This window comes from Poecilia reticulata, linkage group LG2, assembly GCF_000633615.1.
Source record: "Poecilia reticulata strain Guanapo linkage group LG2, Guppy_female_1.0+MT, whole genome shotgun sequence".
Lineage (NCBI taxonomy): Eukaryota > Metazoa > Chordata > Actinopteri > Cyprinodontiformes > Poeciliidae > Poecilia > Poecilia reticulata.
In genome coordinates, this window is record NC_024332.1 from 19,991,979 (window position 1) to 20,011,335 (window position 19,357).

At 38.8% G+C, this 19,357-nt stretch overlaps 1 protein-coding gene across 1 annotated transcript in view; it reads left to right on the forward strand.

Annotated features, from left to right (window-relative positions):
• The window catches only part of trpc5a (transient receptor potential cation channel, subfamily C, member 5a), a 76,393-nt gene that overhangs the window by 34,651 nt on the left and 22,385 nt on the right, over positions 1-19,357 (forward strand). The window contains exons 7-11 of the mRNA XM_017309113.1: positions 1,587-1,724; positions 3,203-3,401; positions 6,710-6,849; positions 9,530-9,730; positions 11,439-11,560. Of these exons, the coding sequence (XP_017164602.1) occupies positions 1,587-1,724; positions 3,203-3,401; positions 6,710-6,849; positions 9,530-9,730; positions 11,439-11,560 (800 nt within the window). The remainder of the gene's footprint in view (positions 1-1,586; positions 1,725-3,202; positions 3,402-6,709; positions 6,850-9,529; positions 9,731-11,438; positions 11,561-19,357) is intronic.

The following is a 19,357-nucleotide window of genomic DNA, read 5'->3' on the forward strand; positions in this document are numbered from 1 at the left end:
GGAGAAAACCCACCATGCACAGGGAGAACATGCAAACTCCATGCAGAAAGGCCGGGAATCAAACCCAGAACCTTCTTGCTGCAAGGCAACAGCTCTACCAACTGCGCCACTGTGCAGCCCTCCAGTGGAACTACTACTTTTTAAATTAATATTAATAAATCATTAACTTAAAACAATCTCAATTACTGTGAGATATTTAGTGGTTTTGCAGTGTTTTCTATGTTTTTATCATGTGAATCACTTTGAATTTTGTTCCTGAAGTCAAAAGAAACTTGAGAGAGTCTTAAAGTAAAAGACTCTGCAGGAAGGAGAAAAAAAAAAATCTTGTAAACATCTCCACGTCCATCTTTCCCTCTTTGCACAAAACAAAATGCTGGTAAAACTGTAGTGATTCAGTCTAACACTAACAGATGAGGACGTTCCAGATAAGATGTGCCAGGATCAACTGTTTATGAAACGGGCCCACTCCGACAAGAAATGTTCAAAAGAAAACAAGGACGTGTGGATATGTACAGCCGTCGCCAAATGTTCCTCCGTCAAAACGTAGCCGAGGATCACGCATGATTGACAGCCGCAGGCGCCGACTCCATCATCTTTTGGCAGGCTGCCTCCTTTAGCTTTTAGCTAAATGTTTGCTTGATACCAGTTGTGTGTCCTTGTGTGAAGGTGGGATGTGCGGCGCTGATGTTTATTCAGTCCATTTATTTAATAGGATGTTTGTTTGAGAGGAAAACACACTTTTAGCATTATCTTGTCCACACACACGCACACACACACAGCTTAAAGTGATAGATAACCTTCTGTAGCTGCAGCCCTTTTAGAGTGAGAAGCTAATTTATAGTGTTTGGACTTTTATCCCACACCAAACTAATCACTCTAAAGCAGCCGTGGGACGGCAAAGACCAAAACAAGCAGGGAAGAAAATACAATGGAAACATGGGAGCGAAACGGAAACCTGACAGAAGCACTTGTCTGGTTTTTAGGGACGTAAAGGGACATGGCTTGATGTCCGGCAGGCAGGGACAAAAGGCTCTGGTTTAACGCCAGAACTATCAAAGGAGGAATTTAATGAGATGTAAATGAAAGCGACCACAACAACAGGCCCGACTACAACTTTGTGACCGCAAAAAAAAATAAAAACCAAAGTGCCGGAGTCATCTATATCTCAAGACGTTTTGCAGTAAAGAAATAAAATCTGTAGTGTTGCGTCACTGGAGCGTTGTCTGTTTCAACTGCAATGCATTCAAGTCTATAAAGTTTAGGAAGCCGAGTTGATGAAACCAGCTGACATAAACATAATGGTGTTTTTTTCAGCCACTGGGGAAAAGCTTATCTGAGGCCTTGGTTGTTTAAATGTGACCAAATCCAGAACTCACTTTTAGAAATTGTGGCGTGCTCATTGTTTTAGAGCAACATTTAGCTTCATATCGGAGCAAAACCTACAGAAACTCCTACTAGTTTATTACTTAACAGCCCAGGACAAGAATCAAACATGGAGGACAAACCAACATTTAGCTTTATGCTGTTTAGTTTACTACGTTAGTGAGAAATAAAGTTTCTAATCCCGTTTGTCCGTCTGGTTTCAGTTTGTAGCGCAGCCGAACTGCCAGCAGCTGCTGGCCACTCTGTGGTACGACGGTTTCCCGGGCTGGAGGAGGCGACACTGGGCCGTCAAACTGGTGACCTGCTTCATCATCGGACTGCTGTTCCCAGTCTTCTCACTGGTAAGAGTCAAACTGGAGACAGAAGACAGAATAAGCTCCAAATCGTCTGGGTCTAATGCCACATTCTCTCATGTAGTCGTTGTTTTTTTAATGCCACTTGGAAACAAACATGCAGACATGCATAGGAGCAAACCAATCTGGTTCAGTTGAGTTAATTTGGCTCTGGCTGTAATGTTGATAAGAGTAATTAATGTGTTTAAAGTCTTAATCTTCCTCCATGTGAATACGCATCAGGGTTTTGACAAATCATGTAAACATCCTCTGGTTCCTCAAGCTGCTTTTTGTTTCAGTCTCCGGCTCGACCAGTCTGGAGCTACCAAATTAATCCCTGTTGCTTAATTTATGCTTAATACAAACTACTTAACATCCATAATTTGCAAAACCTTGTAAGCTTGTGATTTCTTAAATGTTAAAGGACACAAAAAGGGATTTCAGCACTGATTGAAAACTTTGCTTTTTTCAACCAATTTCATCCACTAACAACTTTTCTAATTGCTAAAAATGTTTGAAAATATTTTTTTTTCTGCTATGAGATGGAAAAAAAWAAATAAATGAAGAGATATTTATCTATTATCTAATTAGATGAAATGTTGTAATTTCATTTAATGTCTTTCTATGAAGGTTTTTTTTCTGATTTATGGACATTTTAATGACTCCAGTTCAATCAATATGGAGTAAATATGAAAAACAAAAATAAAATGTTTTAGCCTTATAAAGGCTTTATGTATATTTTTATTCTCATCTTAACTGATTGCACATGTTTATTTCCGCATCTCTAACTTGACCTAGATGTGTAAAGAACATTTAAATGAAATTTGGTCATATTCATTCAGTGGGTAAAGGATACAGAAATTTTACTCTTACAAGAGAAGAAATACTTTATACTAAAATTACTCGTCTGAAAGTAAAATGTTRAAATAAAACTAAAAGTCAAAGCTTCAATAAARGTTACCCAAGTAAATGTAACTGAGTAAATGTACCTGCCTCCTACCAAACTGTTCATACCGATGGTGTGAGGGATCCCTGCACTGCAAAAACACAAAATCTTACCAAGTGTTTTTGGTTTAGTTTGTAGTGCAAATATCACAAAATAAGACAAACTAGAGGCTTAAAACAAACCTCATCAATATTGTTTTTAGTTCTTTTGGCACATTATTTCACTTATTATAGGGGGAAATTATCTTGTTATAAGTGAAATAATCTGCCAGTGGAACTAGAACTTGGTTGCTAGGTGACCGCCTGGGCTTGGCTAGGGTTGCTAGGCAACAGCTCCAGTGGAATTTCATCCGTATTAAGGAATTATTGGCATAAAACGAGCTTTTTGCAGTGCAACTTTGGGACTCCAATAGCCTTCTGAGCTCCCCTCACTATCCTCTGCAGGGCCGTTCTTTTTGGGGGAGGGGGGGGGTTGTGTTTTTTTTTTGTTTGCCATGTTCTTCGCCATCCAACCGGCTCATGTTTCTTTCCCGCCTCCTCAGATCTACCTGTTGGCCCCAAAGAGCGCTCTGGGGCGCTTCATCAAGAAGCCCTTCATCAAGTTCATCTGCCACACCGCGTCCTACCTGACCTTCCTCTTCCTCCTGCTGCTGGCGTCGCAGCACATCGCCCGCACCAACCTGCACATGCAGGGACCCCCACCCACCATCGTGGAGTGGATGATCCTTCCCTGGGTGCTGGGTGAGTTCAGAGTGTTAATATCACACCGGAGTTAATTCAGAACAAACGATTCGTCCCTGTGGTGCATTTCATTTCTAATGTGTTCGAGCTACAAAAGGGCAAAGTCTTAAATACGAACTCATTATCTTTTATACTTGTCAACTCTCAGACTTTCATCTAAGCTTTTAAGGTCGTCTTGGTCAACRTTTCTTTAGCTTGTTGGACTTTTTGATGTCTGACATTTTTCACGATTAGTCCGCTTTGACTGAACTCTGTGTAGAAAGTCGAGTTTGTTTGTTGAAGTGTGAATGTGTAATCAGAATTGTTCAGTTGATCATCTGCTGCATGTCTGGTTATCAATAATTAAACTATAACTTCCTCAATAAAAATTATATCTGTCACTTGTCAGGAATTGTGTTTGTGTGACACGAGAAGTAAACTCTGGTCTGTCTGAAAAGCCAGATCTTGATTCAGTTGAAGTGAATTCTGATGCGGTTCGAATGCTTATGTGAATGCCAAGCGGACTGGAACAAGAAACAGACTACAGTGCAAGGCATTCTGGGTGATTACAACCAAAACAAACGTTCATTTGTAGCACCAGCAGGAGAAGTTGCTCGTTATCTTTTGCCAAAGACAAAATAAAAATCCTACAACTGCTAAAATTTGATGGTGCTCCATTTTTTGTTTACATTTTGTGAAACAGGAAGTTGTATGCAAGTCTTCTTCAGAGGTTTTCATGTTGTTTCCTCCATTGATCCTTGGTGCAGCGCCCCCACGGGCCAGGGGGGGGAACAGGTTGCTCAAAGCATTTGATTCCAGCCGAAAATGTAGCAAGTGTTGCAATTTTCTTCCCAATCAAACCAAATGTACTGGACTATCAGGTCTGAAATCACCCAAAAGTCACTCAGACATAACAAGGTTCTGAAAACAAAGGTTTGGATTTATGTTGCTTCAACACAAAAAATAAAACCTAGAAACTAAACAGTTTGAAACATGAATATTTTCTTGAACAGACATCCAAACATGACGTGGCAAAAAAGTAATGGAAAGTATGTTAATCTCCTCTGAAGATGGTTGTTAGGGTTGTTGAAATGAACTAGTTTCAAAGTCTTTCTTTCGCTTTATGGGAACTGTGGACTGAAAACGTTTTACATATAGGGTTACAGGTTCTTTGCATTAACATCCTGTCACATAAACATAATTCCTTTTAATGTCTTCAGTTGCTTCTAGGAATAATGGAGATAACCCAGTTTGACAGATACGTTAGATGAAGAAAACTGTCATTTCATTATTAGAAACTGTATTTGCAGCAGATGATCAGCTGAGTTATTTCTGTCCTGCTTTTTAAAGACTTTCTGACTCTTGTTCTTTTTGTCCTCAACTTTTTAATTTTTCACAATTTTGTTTAAAACCTCGTTTTTAGCCGAGTGCAAGGACTAAAATAAAATAAAAAAAACTTTGCAAGATCTTCAAAACTTTGTCTTTAATACTCAAACCAAAACAACTATCAGCATCATTTTTGTTGTACCTGGAAGAACAAATTCTTATATTCAACTGTGATCAAATCCAAATTGTGTCAAACCTAAATCTTATCAGACCTGAATCTCGTCAAAGCAACGCAGGTCCAAATTGGTCAGTAAGAACATTTTGTTGGGACCCAGTTACTTTGAAATCCTAATTTCTTGGATAATAATGTAATCAAACAAAAAAGAAGCGTATAGTTCTTCCTTAATTTAATCTGACCTTGAGATAAACCAACACGATCAAAAACACGACAGCACTTGAATAAATGTTTCAAAGTCTTTGCAATAAAAATAGATCTTACAGATAAATTTGAACGATTCGCACCCAAACAAACAGCCAAACTGTCTCCTCTCCTTAAAACAGACGAATCAAAAACATCCCAGGTTACTTTTTGTGGCTGATTGCTAATCATTCAGAGATATCTGTGGGCTTAAGTGGTGCGGATGTGTGTGGTCGGAGCGCGTGGGGGAGGTGGTGAGTGGGTGCGAGTGGGCAGGTGTGAAAAATGAATGATTACATCTCCGTCTTCTTTCTCTCAAAGCGCTGACACCAATCATTTCCAAATCCTGATTGTAATCATTCTGAAAAATATAAAACCATCTGCTGCTCTGCGTCACTTCATGCACTTCCTTCTACTTTAGAAACTGACTTGGACTGAAAGGGAAATATGTCAAGTTATTGAGAAACTCGTAAAGAATAAAAGCTGATGTCCCATCTGTATTTTTTATTTTTTTTTGATAGATGGATTCACAAAACGCCATAAAATGAGTTTGATATGGAGGCAAACATTATCATTCGTGGGAGAAAAAAATGGCAAAATCGCTTTAAAAATGTGGAAATGTTGCATTTTAATTTATTGTTTGTACCTGAAGAAAGCATAAAAATCATAAAATCAACTACAACATTATTACACCATTAGGCCTGAGAAGACTTTGTCAAATTTCAAATTTTTTCTATAAATCCAAAACAGTTTATTCAAAGTTACAGATGCATTCTTGCTGAAGCTCCCATGATTGTTTCCATCATTGCAACTAACTGTGAATAAAACTAAATTAGTTTGACTTTTTTGTATTTATGTTGCAGTAGTTGAAAACATAGGACTTGACTAATTACTAATTAGTTGACTAATGCTGACATTTTGCATTGTTAATATACTTTACCAGTAAATGATAACAAGGAGAAGTGCTAACTCTATTGGCAGATAAATCAACTTATAACAAGGGAAAAATATCTTCCTGTTAGTGAAATAATCTGCCAATGAAACTAGCACTTTTTTCAACGATATTAAGAATTTATTTACTTAAAACAAAACTATATTTTGCAGAAAAGTTACGTATAGGTTAGTTTGTCTTATTTCAAGTGTGCTTAGATATTTGCACTAGAACCTAAACCAAAAATACTTGGTAAGATTTTGTGTTTTTGCAGTGCAACCTCTTGGTTTGGCATAACTGCAGCTGCTGAAATATTTAGATTTGCACGTCAAGCCAGTCTGAAAATTCGGGTCACTGAAAAGCCACAGAGTCGATGTGTCACAGAACCAAACTCACCAGAGGGATTGATATCAGGCTTAAGGGTTAAACCAAGCTAACCAAGGTCACTTCTCTTATCATAGCCTTAAAATCTTGTTTATTCCAGCGAGGAAATGTCTTCTGAATCATTTAGAGGAAAGCTTGACTTGATGTGAAGTCGGTCATAGGGAACCAAAATGCTCGCTCCCTGCTTAATGACCTGTGTCTGCAGAAAGAGGAGCACGATGATGTATGAACAGCCAGCGATGTTGGGATGTGTCTGCTTGTGTGTTTCAGGTTTTATCTGGGCAGAGATCAAGGAGATGTGGGATGGGGGATTCACAGAGTACATCCATGACTGGTGGAACCTAATGGACTTTGCCATGAACTCCCTCTACCTGGCCACCATATCTCTGAAGATAGTGGCTTACGTCAAGGTAAAGACGTCTGGCACCGTGATAGACGAGAAAATCACGAAGCTATTAATGTTTGAAGATCCGGAAGAGCAATAAAACTGAGCGATTGTGGCAATACTGTGTAATCAGGCAGTGATGGAACAACAGGCAGCTGGCAAATATAAATGTTTGCAATTGGTTTGTTTGCTCAGTAAAGGGGAGATGAAATACTTCTCCATAACCAGAACAATAGAGCCGTGTTTATCTGTTGGTAATGCAAATTATAACACAACAATGACATGAGACATGAGGAAATAACACTGATAGCTTGCAGACTCATTTTCAGTTGTAAAAGATTATTGCATACAAAGTAAGTCCTAATTAGGACACTCATCTTTAGTTATAAAATCTGTGCAGGTTTTCAAGTATAAATGATGCTAAATAAATAGTTTTTAAATAGCAGCCAATAAAAACACAGCAATTTGGACATTGTTCATTTGACAAAATTATAATAATATAACACATTTTCTTGTACAAAGCTGACAAGAAGTAAAGAAAATCATAGTTACCTGTTAGCTTGAATCCCTTAATCTAAAAAACTATCAGATTTTGAGATTAGCTTAATATAGGTTAAGAGAATTATAAACTTACTCCTCCATCCTATCACTGAGTAGCTATCACAATACAGTAGCCAAGCTAGAATCTGTTAGCTGTTTGCTTGACTTAAAGTAGTTTTTTGTATGTATGTGTTAGCTGTTAGATTGATTTCTAAGATCGTTTAATCTTTTATGTTGACTGGTTAGCTGTAAATCTGACTGTTAGTAGCTGTCAACTTGGCAATAAGTAGCCACTAGCTGTAACCAAGCTAATAATAGCTGACTGTTATGGTTTGGTACTGTTAGCTTGACCATAATTAGCTGTTATACGTTGATTGTAAGTAGCTTTTACCATGACTCCTTTAGTTGTACCCAAACTAGTAAAACCTGACTGTTGGCTATTGCCTTTGCTCAGTTAGCTTGACCATAGTTACCTGTTGGCTTGACTCCTTTAGCTTTAACCAAGTTAGTAACAGCTAATGGCACCAATTTCTTGGCTTGGTTCTGTTAGCTTGACCATAACTAGCTGTTAGCTTGATAAGATATTGAGACCTTTATAATTTCTTCATTTGTTTACCAAAGTATTTGTTTGTATGCCAAGCCACTCATAAAAAAAGCAACAACCCTGGCTTTTAAATCTAAGCCATGCAAAACATGGATTAAGTAGCAATCCTGAGTGCAATCGAATGCCTCTCCTTTATGAAGCTGTTTGTTAGACTCTGAGTTAGCATCAGGAGATTTCTACAAATTTTCACTCAGACTGGAGTTTACTGCAGGTAAGGTGCTGACTATTCATAAATATTCCTGACAGTCCCACTTGAAAGAGCTGAGCAGCTTCTTTAATTAAGAGAAAATGATGTAATAAAAAAACACACACACACATTCACACAAACACCAGACGGCTGGGCCAAATGCAACAGCTGTGAGTCACCGACGGTGGCGGGTGGCCCACCTACACAGGTCTGCATTATAATTACATGCACACAGATGCATTTAAAACACACGTACCTCCTTTGACATGTACACAAAGGAGCAGCAGCTGGAAACTTTTTTTTTCCATTTGTATTTTTAATTCTTCTTTAAAATATTCAGCAGCACCAAAAATCACCCGGAGATGTTGAGAGACTTTGCTCCGTCATCCGACTTGATGCGTCCGAGAAAAGGTGCAATTAATTAATGACGGCGCATCTGCGTTCGTACTTTCTGTTTCCGGCTGTGCACCCATGTGTGTTTTAAAAGGACGGGGAGCATTAATGGAGGGAGAGGTAACAAGACTCCAGAGCTGTGGAGGGTTCATAGCTGAATTCAGAATTAGGAGGGAAGCAAAGCTTGAGAAAACGCGGCGAGGCGAGGAGGAAAATGGCGGGAACGAAAAAGGAAGGGAGAAAGACAGCTTTTAATGTGTTACAGACAAATCTTCACCAATTTAAGCTTGGTTTATAGAGAAAAGTAAGAATCTTCCGGTTAATACTACAGCTGAACATATAAAAAGTAAAGCCTGACAAACAGATGACTTATCCATATTTAGAAACTGTTAGGACTGGTCTCGTTGTTCGACCTGTCAGTAGGTTTATGTAAGCTGGTTAGTATGAGTTTGAATTGAATATTAAAAGTGTATCCTGAGTTCTTACAGCTTTAGTTTGCCGGAGTGTTATTCAAAGTGTTGGTTATGAGATGTGATGGGACTCATTTGGCATTTCAGAAATGTTAATTTACATGTTTCCCTATTTCACTGTGTCAAAATGTTTTGTGATTTTGACAAATTCGGGCGCGGCGAGAGTAACAGGGTTTTATTTCAGCAACATTATCCACGTGAAGTTTGTCAGAATTTGTTCATTTATTCTTTGAACTTGTTTCTCCAGACATTTTATTGGTGTTTTAAGTTCTGTCATTCTGTTAGGCTGCTCTTGGCAGTTGGTGGTTACTATAGCAACCAGTAACTGACAGCCCTCCCCCCCCTCCCTCCCCTGTTGCCGTCGGTAACTGTGGTGCAGAAGCTGCTGGACTGATTTTGTTAGACTGAATACAGTGAACCTGAATGTGGTGAAGTCAAACCGACTGCGTTTATTCCTTTTCTTCTCCTCCCACTCCCCTCTTCTCTCTCTTCCTCCTTCTCTCCCTTCCAGTACAACTCCTCTCGTCCAAGGGAGGAGTGGGAGATGTGGCACCCGACGCTGATCGCCGAGGCTCTGTTCGCCATCGCCAACATCTTCAGCTCGCTCAGACTCATCTCCCTCTTCACAGCCAACTCCCACCTCGGCCCTCTGCAGATCTCTCTGGGGAGGATGCTGCTGGACATCCTCAAGTTTCTCTTCATTTACTGTCTGGTGAGGCATCATCAAGTCTCCGCACATGGAACAGAAAGCTCATTAGGTGTTGCTTTTTTTTTTTTTAATGACTTCCTGCTAATCGCTGCTAACTTTCCGATTTCCATTCGTACAGCTCGGCTGTCGCTCTCGCGCCAGTTTAGCGGAGCTAATAGGCTTCCACTGTATCCTGTTAACATTCAAACAACAGAAGAAAATGATGTTTCCTGGAAAATCAATTAGTTGAGTTTATTTGTTTATTTGTGCCAGTTCAAAATCATAAAAAACCAGAAGTGGGTAAAGTACCTAAAAATTGTACTCRAGTAAAATATATTTGGTGAAACGTCAGTGACTGATCAAATTATCAACCATTTAATATTTAAAAATGACATAATCAGATGGACCAAAATATRACGTTCAGTGGAAATTTTGGTAATTTAAGGATCATAATGACAATAATTCATATAAATAGCAAAAAAAGTAACAAAATCAGGCAAAAGAAACTTTTTCCAAACCAGTTTCTTTGAATTTTCTGGTGAATTTTTGGTAAAAACTTGTTTGTTTTTCATTCAGGGTAAAAAAATCCAGAAATTTTACGCATGTAAGCATAGAAATACTCTTCTGGAAGGTYGATACAACAWCAGCASATCTTTAATGTGTTGTTGTGCTAAGCGGTTCAGTGATTTATAAACTAACAGCAGCATTTTAAAGTCTATTCTTTGAACTACAGGGAGCCAGTGAAGGACTGTAGAACTGGGTGATGCTCTCCATCTTCCTGGTTTTAGTCAGAACTCCAGCAGCAGCATCTGGATCTGACTGATCTTCTAGGCAGACCTGTGAAGACACTGTTGCAGTGATCAACTAGAGATAAAAGCATTGATGAGTTTYTCTAGATCTTGCTGAGACATTAGTTCTTTAATTCTGGAAATGTTCTTCAGGTGGCAGAAGGCCGACTTTGTAACTGTGACTTTATGGCTCTGAAGSTTCAGATCAGAGTTCATCACTACACACCCAGATTTTATCTCTTTTGATCTGTGCATCCTGAATCCTTGAATTTAAAGCTAGCAGATGCTGCAGTTCTGCGTCACGACGGTTAGGATTTATTAATTCCTTCTCAAGGGAGCTCCTGACCTAAAACTCAGTTCACATGTGKGCTGCTTCGCCTCCCTGTGGGCTCCAAAACAATCATAGTGAGCCYGAGGCTCMGAGTCTACGTCACTCCAGCTTGCTTTTGTTCTGTTTGAGATCAAAGCTGTGCTTAAAAAGAGCCTGGAGGGATGCACACTGCAAAAACACAAAATCTTACCAAGTATTTTTAGTCCAGCTAGAAATAAGACAAAATTAACTTAAAAATGACTTTTCAGCGAGATAGAAACTTGTTTTAAGTAAATAATTCCTTAATACGGATGGAAAAGCACCAGTTCTGTTGGCAGATTATTTCACTGTCACTACGTGGGGGAAATATCTTGTAACTGAAATAATCTGCCAGTAGAAGTAGATCTGGGTTGCTAGGTGACGGTCTGGGCTTGGCTGGGGTTGCTAGGTTACGGCCCTAGTGGAACTAGTACTTTTATATTCAATATTAAGGAATTATTGACTTAAACAACAAGTCAACAAAGTTGACTTACTTTGTTGACTCGTCTTATCTTGCTGAAAAGTTACCTGTAAGTTGATTTTTAGCTGAAGAAAACGGATGGAAATGTGCGTTTTTGTGTATCTTYGTGCGTAGGTTCTGTTAGCGTTTGCTAACGGACTCAACCAGCTGTACTTCTACTACGAGACCAAGGCTTCAGAAGAACCGAACAACTGCAAGGGGATCCGCTGTGAAAGGCAGAACAACGCCTTCTCCACGTGAGTACAAGCTTGAAAATATACTGCAAAAGTTGCAGCATACTGTGGTAGTGTCCGTTTTTATCATCCATTATTTAGATAGTGAAGTTTTGGTTTCTTCAAACTTTAAAAAGGTTTAGAGAAAAAACTTTTTTTTTTTGTGGAAATGACTTTGCTAATTTTATAAATTGGTAATCAGCTGATTATTTCCTGATTACCTTCCCTGTTTGAGATCAAAAAGTTTATGTTTGTATTGATTCCGAATATTTCCTGAGGTGGGAAGAGAGCAACGAAAGTAACTCTAATTGTTTTTTACTTAACCAAGAGTACAAAGGATTCGGTAAAAAAGCTACAAGTATTGAGTCACTGTTTCATCATAAAATCTGATTTACTTTATGAAAATTGTGTAGTCAGACAAATAGAAATATTTATATATTTGCACATTCTGGTGTTTTGAAGAATAAAATAGAAAATAAGTAAATACAAATAAATAAACCAAGAAATTTTGGACAACTCTTCATGGCACTGTCAGACAACAACAGTTTCTTTAGTCAGAGGCATCATCAGAGTCGCTGTAATACTGACCACTACAGGAGATCCTACCTGTTCACAATTATTAAATGRCATTTCAGTCAATAAAGTAATTTTGAATTGAATAGAAATATCTAACATCATAATAAGATAGTAAATTAGGGCAGAAGTGCATTTCCAAATCTTTTTGTTGTTTTTTCTTACAATATAAAGCTTTTGAAACAAATACTTACAGTGTTTAATGTTAGAACAGTACTTGACCTTTAAATGGATCAACAGTCTCAGCAGATAGAAAATAACAGAACTATAAAGCTTAAAGCACATTTGCTTTTCATTCAGTAAAGTAACTCCAGCTTTATTTCAAAGTATTATTCAAGAAGAAGAAAATATGGTCAATTAAAGTTATTCCTAGAGGTACAGCTTTTTGTAAAAGTTACTCAAGTTAAAGGTAACTGGTTGCTGCCCACAGCTGATGGTTTTAACTGGGAATCAGAAACATGTTTAGTGAAATATTTCCATCCTTTGGCCTTAATGCTCCTGGTGATAATCAGGCGCCCTCTAGTGGACAACTGCAGATAAATCCACTGAGTTTGACCCATTGAAAGCCTCAGCAAGAAGGTTCTGGGTTCGATTCCCGGCCTGGGGTCTTTCTGCATGGAGTTTGCATGTTCTCCCTGTGCCTGCGTGGGTTTTCTCCGGGTACTCCGGTTTCCTCCCACAGTCCAAAGACATGACTGTCAGGTTAATTGGCCTCTCCAAATTGCCCCTAGGTGTGAGTGTGTGTGTGCATGGTTGTGTGTCCTGTGTGTCTCTGTGTTGCCCTGCGACAGACTGGYGACCTGTCCAGGGTGTACCCCGCCTCTCGCCCGAAACGTTGGCTGGAGAYGGGCACCAGCACCCCTCCCGAAGAAAATGGATGGATGGATGGATGAAGATGTGGACGTTATTCTAGTATTTTAGAGTTGAACCTGTGTGAGAAATGACTCTTGGAACCGTGTGAAGGTTTAGTTAGCGTAGTGAGACGTCTGTGTGGCAGCGCTGCAGCCCGGACAGGAAGCGGCGACGCAGAGCGCTGCTGCTGCTGAGGGAGGCAGCAGCAGAGCCAGTGGGATGAATTTAGATGAGSAAAGTGGTTTGTTTTGGATAATAGTGTTATTGATCTGTTATCGACTCCATTACAGTAAAAGATGCGGTACAATAGCTGTGAGGTGAGCAGGAGCTAAATCAACAGATCACACCCTCAACCTTACATTGTACAGTTTYTGCTCCATTAGCGGCACAAAGAAAAGATYGTTTCTTAAAAACATGTAGTCGTCACCACATTATTATTTTATTTCTGCACAAGATAAATGTTGCATTTGTTCTGCTGAACCTAAAGTCTCAACGCTTTCAGTGAGACATGTCAGATTGAACTTTGCTCCACTCTTGAGTTATGTTTCTCTAAAGGCAAGATGAAGTAAGATACTTACTTTATTTATGCCTCTGTTTTAATCCTCAAAGGAAAATTTGCCCCTCAGACTCAGACTTGAACAATAAATTGCATTTCTGGTTAATGATGATACTTTCCCACATTCAAATGCTTTTAATGGGAGAAAAGKGTGAGATTCTCAAAGAGCAGCACCATTTGTGACGCCAAAGTTTTGAATTTGTGTGTCATATTTAATCAAAAAGGCAGCTCAAAGAGCTTTTCATCATAAAGACATGAAACAAGCAATAAACATGACATTTTGTCAAATCCTTTCATAAAAACGGCAAGCAAAGCATCAAACTATATGACAAAATGAGACTGTTTTAAAAAGTGTTTTTGATGTTGATTTGAAATTTGAGGTAATCTACAGAAATGAAATACCAACTACATTGTCTGCTGTCAAACTTCATAACCTCCTGCTTTATTCTGTGGGTTTATGTGTGCGAGACATCAGATCGACACATATCATGTTTTTCATTAAGCATTTAAAAATAACTGTTCAGATCCACATTCTGACTGATACCTTGACAGACATTAATGGAGTGTCTGCACATCCTTAAAAACTCGTATATTCATGTATCTAAAATTAAGGCCTTAGAAAGTTTTAAATTCATTTTAAAAGGCCTTTAACGTGTTAATTACAGATCTTAAATGTAGTCTTTATAGGACAATTTAATATTGCGTATTATATTTATTTTTACTTGTGGTACTTTTCTGTCGCATTCAAACAAAAAAGTACTTTCTGTGACTCGCTAACTAGCTGCTAATATGCTCTTGCTAGCTAGCTAGCTAGCTTTTTGGGTCTAGTGCAAATCCATCGCCAGTTGGCTGGACGAAATTTTATTCAGAGTGGTCTTAAAAGGTCTTAAATTTAATTCGTTGCGGTCTTAAAAGGTCTTAAATTTAATTCGTAGCGGTCTTAAAAGGTCTTAAATTTGAGTTGCTGAAAGCCCTGATTAAGCGCCGATAGAAGAAATGATCTTGTTGCTCCTCTCGTGGTTTAACTCCGGTGCCTCAGCTCTGATTGGCTGCTGCAGGACCAGAAGCTGCGGGACAGAAATCAACGTCACGCTGAAGCCAAATGAGCATGCAGCGCGCCGAGGAGACGGCTGAGATGACGCATTATGCAAACGGAGTGATTGCAGTCCTGCAGGCAGCGCGGTCTGCATCATTATTCATGAGTTTACAATGCAAGGATTATTTCCTCTTCTCTGCGTGTGCGTGTGTGTGTGTGTGTGCGTGTGCGTGTGTGTGTGTGTGTGTGTGTGTGTGTGTGTCTTTCACTCTCTAATTCACACACTTATCATGATTTTGGAGGTTTTTTCACAGGANGCATTATGCAAACGGAGTGATTGCAGTCCTGCAGGCAGCGCGGTCTGCATCATTATTCATGAGTTTACAATGCAAGGATTATTTCCTCTTCTCTGTCTGTGCGTGTGTGTGTGTGTGTGTCTTTCACTCTCTAATTCACACACTTATCATGATTTTGGAGGTTTTTTCACAGGATCACTTCCTGTTTCTGTTCAGGTGTCTCATCTCCCTCCTCCTCCTCTCACTCATCTGTACTTCACACACTTATCACCACTAATGTGTTAGATTGCTTCACAMAGGCAGCATTCATACATGTGTGTGTGTATCTCCTCTTTCCCTTCACACAAGTCCTGTAAAATCTCTCATTTTCTTTCACACTCTGCGGTCCCTCGTCTATTTACTTTTACACAAAGCTCTCTTTCTCTGGGGTTTGCAGACTCTGCTTGATCAAACCAAATGAAACATCTCAGTTGTAAACGCTGAAATAATTAGTTYAACAATTTGTTTAACTGATTATCAAAAAGCAATTTAACCTCTGAATTACTGAGGCGTGTTATTCTGTACAAAGTTGTTTTATAGTCACTTAGAAAAGCGACAGTTTTAATTTAAATTTGAGTATATTTTGGTTAGAATCAACAGCTCTAAATCTGAAGTTAAATAAAAATCTATTCAGAAATATTTGGATCTGATGATGTTTACTTACCTGCTTCTTGTTTTACATACATTTTGTTCTTTTTTATTGGATTTTTATATAAATTGTCATGCATCTCATGTCATCATCCGTGACTGCAATATTTTTTTATGGATGGAGTCAAAAACATTTGACTTTGTTTTTGCCCCAGACTTTGCAGAACTTGCCTACCGCATGTTGAAATTGTTTAAATGAAATAATGTTTTTAAAACACCTTACTGATTTTAAATGCGACTATTTTATATTTACTAGTTGCAAATTTATTTCAATTTGTATTAACTGCAACAAGTAGTAGGTACAAATTGATTAGTTATGTATTTTTAAAACATTAAAAATGTTAACACCAATTCAATTATTTTTTTCGGTCGGAACTTTTGTATTCTCACGTTTCTGGTACGCTCTTAAATCTGACGCACAAGCTACCTCGGCTAACAGCGATGGACAACAAAGTTGCTTCTTTTAGTTCACTGGGGGGTTAAATTTTGCTTCTAAAATTGATCTGATTGGATGCTGGAAAACACTATTGTTGTGTTCAAGTTGCGCTAAAAAGAGTTGGCCTGCTAGCGAAGCTGTTCAAGGCTAAATTAGCATCTCAATGCTAAAGATGTAGCAGCTAGTACAGACTAGCAAACACTAATGCTAACGTCCAACTACATTGTCTGCTGTCAAACTTTGTAACTTATTTCTTATTTTGTAGGCTTGTGTGTGGGAGAAAATGTTCATTAAGCATTTAAAAACAACTCCATGTTGTTTTTAAATGCTTAAAACATTTAAAAACAACATCAGTCAGGAGATCCACATCCTGACTGATACCTTTAACAAGGTGTCTGTGTTTGTTAAATTCATTTTTAAAAGTAAGTTAATGTTTAATATGTTAATCATAGATCTTAAASTTTGTTTTGGCAAAACTATTTAACCTTGTATTTTATATGTATTTATTTTTTTCTCGCTGTAATTTTCTGTCAGGTGAAAGTTTGAGTCAGACTCAATCATCTTCATTGCGTTCTGTAAGTCAAGATGGTTGAGGCTACTGCTAACTATAGCTAGCTACAAAGATTTTTTTATGTTTTTTGCCAATTTGCTGGACAAAATTTGTACATTTCTGTAGTGATACAAGTCTTACATYCCATTTRTAATTGTCTTAAAAGGTCTTAAATTTGAGTTGCCACACTTCTAAAACAGCTAAATAAATGATCGGAGGTTCCTAAATACTAATCTGATGGTTGAATAACCTAAATAACGTTTAAAACTATAAATATCTTTGTTGTTGAGCTCATATTAGTCAGTATTTAGCATCACAAAGCTCCAGTTTTTAGTCCTCAGTCTGCTGGAAAACGCACAGAAATGTTCCTACAAAAGACGAGCGCCGTTCAGTGGAGTGAATTAACGCCACGAGGTCGGCTTGCCGAGTGTAAACACACACGGGCGCGCTTTGTTTTCTGACACAGAAACAGTGAATGCAGCAACACACACTGCGTCTCTTCTCGGTTCACCTCCCACATAAACTGCAGAAGTATAACAGTGAAATGACTGAGTGGCTGCGAGGATCAGCTGGAGCAGTTTATGACTCGGCTTAGTGGAGTGAGAGATGAGAGGAGAGGAAGAGGAAGAGGAGCCGGCTGGGTGGGAGAAGAGGAGGAGGAGGAGTATGGAAGATGGAGCTTTTTGGGAAAGTCGCTTGTAGAGTTAAAGGATGRTTGTTTAAAGCTCTAAAAGCTTAAACACTTTATCCAGCCGGATCATAAACGTGATGTAACAACAAACATGACGGAGTCTTCAGAAATCTTCCACTGTTGTCATGACGSGTCATTCGATAAATAGTGACACTTTTAGTGSAAAGTTCAGACTTTTAATAGATTTTTAATGGAAGTTTTAATAGAACKYTKCGTTAAAAGTGYMATTATTTACCAAATATGGCAAAGTTGGCACTTTTAATGCAACTGAACATTAAAAGTGTCATTACTTACCGAATGACMCTGTATGACAATGGTTGAAAACATTCAAGTAAAGTGTTGCCATATTTTCTAATTCAACCTTTTTCTGTCCTACCATCACTAACATAAATGAGTGGAGGTCGTTAAAATCATTTGGGACTTTAAGTTATGAAACCAATGCTACGTTTCAAACCCAAATCTGATTTGTTTATTTATTTTTTATTTTTTGCCCATATCCAACTTTTCACAGAAGAGTAAATGGCTCAATTCTAATCTTTTCTCTCCCCATAAAAATGCGATTTGTCTGTATGTGGTRCTGAATCAGATTATTTTCAAAGTGCCTGCAGTCAGTTGGTCAGATCGCATTTAACCCGACTTTTATATAATCATGAAATTCTGCCTCACATCACAGTCCCACCACAAAAGGCCGCTGCTGTTAGCTGTGCTTTCTTTCTGTTTCTTATCCTCCGTTGTCTTGTTGTGATTTTGTGTCATCATGTGGTTCTCAGTCCAAGYCTCCAGAAAGCGGCTGTGGATGATTTAATGGAGAAGTGTTGCTGTGACGATGTGCTGGAAATAGTAGGAGCTTCTTAAAGAGACAGAGGCCCAATTTCAAAGTTGTTTTTAGTCTTTTTTATATAACTAACATAGTTACTTGATTGTGCTATAAAGTGAAACTATGTGCCAAGAAGATACATACATGCCTCTTTGAAAAAAAGCGATGAAAAAGAGTCGTTTGATTTTGCCTGAAGTATAAATATATGTTAATATTTACCAGGTTGATGTGGTGTAAAGGAAACAATATGTTAAAATGTTGGGTATGGAGAAAGTTTGCTTCTCTTCCAAAAACCCTTGGAAGCTCGTTGAGATGTGACGATAAACTTATGTACTTCCTCTAGAAAGCATAGATTAGTCCAAATATATTTACAAATGAACACAGAAATTGTTGATATGCTGAAAATCCAACCTAGATCGAATGGAAAACCTGTAGGATGAGTTGAAGAAACGAAGGAAACACCTGAATCACAATCGGACTGTCTGCTGCGAAATGTYTCAACGGCACCATGAGGCGAAAAGTGGGGGATAATTGAAATAATGAAACATGAAATGATGGAGTTTCATCCCTTTCTCTTCTCGTCCTCCCATCTTTCCCGTTTCATAACCCACACAGCATCACGCTCGGCTGCTTCATTCGCCGTTGATTTAATTCCCGTCTTTTCTCCCTCCGTTTCTCTCCTCTCCTACACGACACACCCAGCCTCTCACCTCCACACGCCGTCGCTCCATCACTCAGATGATGGGAGCAAAACGGCCTGCGCACCGACTGATCAAATGTTCCTGCAGCGCAACAATCCTGCCGTTCACCACAACGAGAATAAACGCTGCATCCCTGAATATTTTATGCAGCATAAATATAGAAACGTCCCCCCATTTCCCTCGCTCCCCCCGTCTGCGTCGTTCTCTTGATGTAGCGTCGAGCGCCGCCAATTGTTGCTTCATCAAAAATTCAGCAGCCGCAGTTGTAACAGTGACGGCCGCACAAAGAGACACGCGAAGGCAAGCAGAGGACAGAGAGCAGAGAGGAAAGATGAAGGATGGAGAGAAAGAGATCAGGGAGGGAAAAACGACAACAACTCGGAAAGCAGGAGGGAAATGTGGAAWATGTGAAAAATATGGAGCTGCYTCTCAGAGTCGATCAGCACATTTTCTACTTTTGTGTTTCGATGAAGCGACTTCTTCTCGAGCTTCTTGGTTTAACTGGCCGGGAAGTTTTAGGCGAAGATGTTCAGGCCGTTTGGGTGTCCAAACAAATGATCGAATCAAGGAAATAACAGCAAAGCTGACATTTCTTTTTGTTACTTGGATTATTTGGGGGTTTTTTT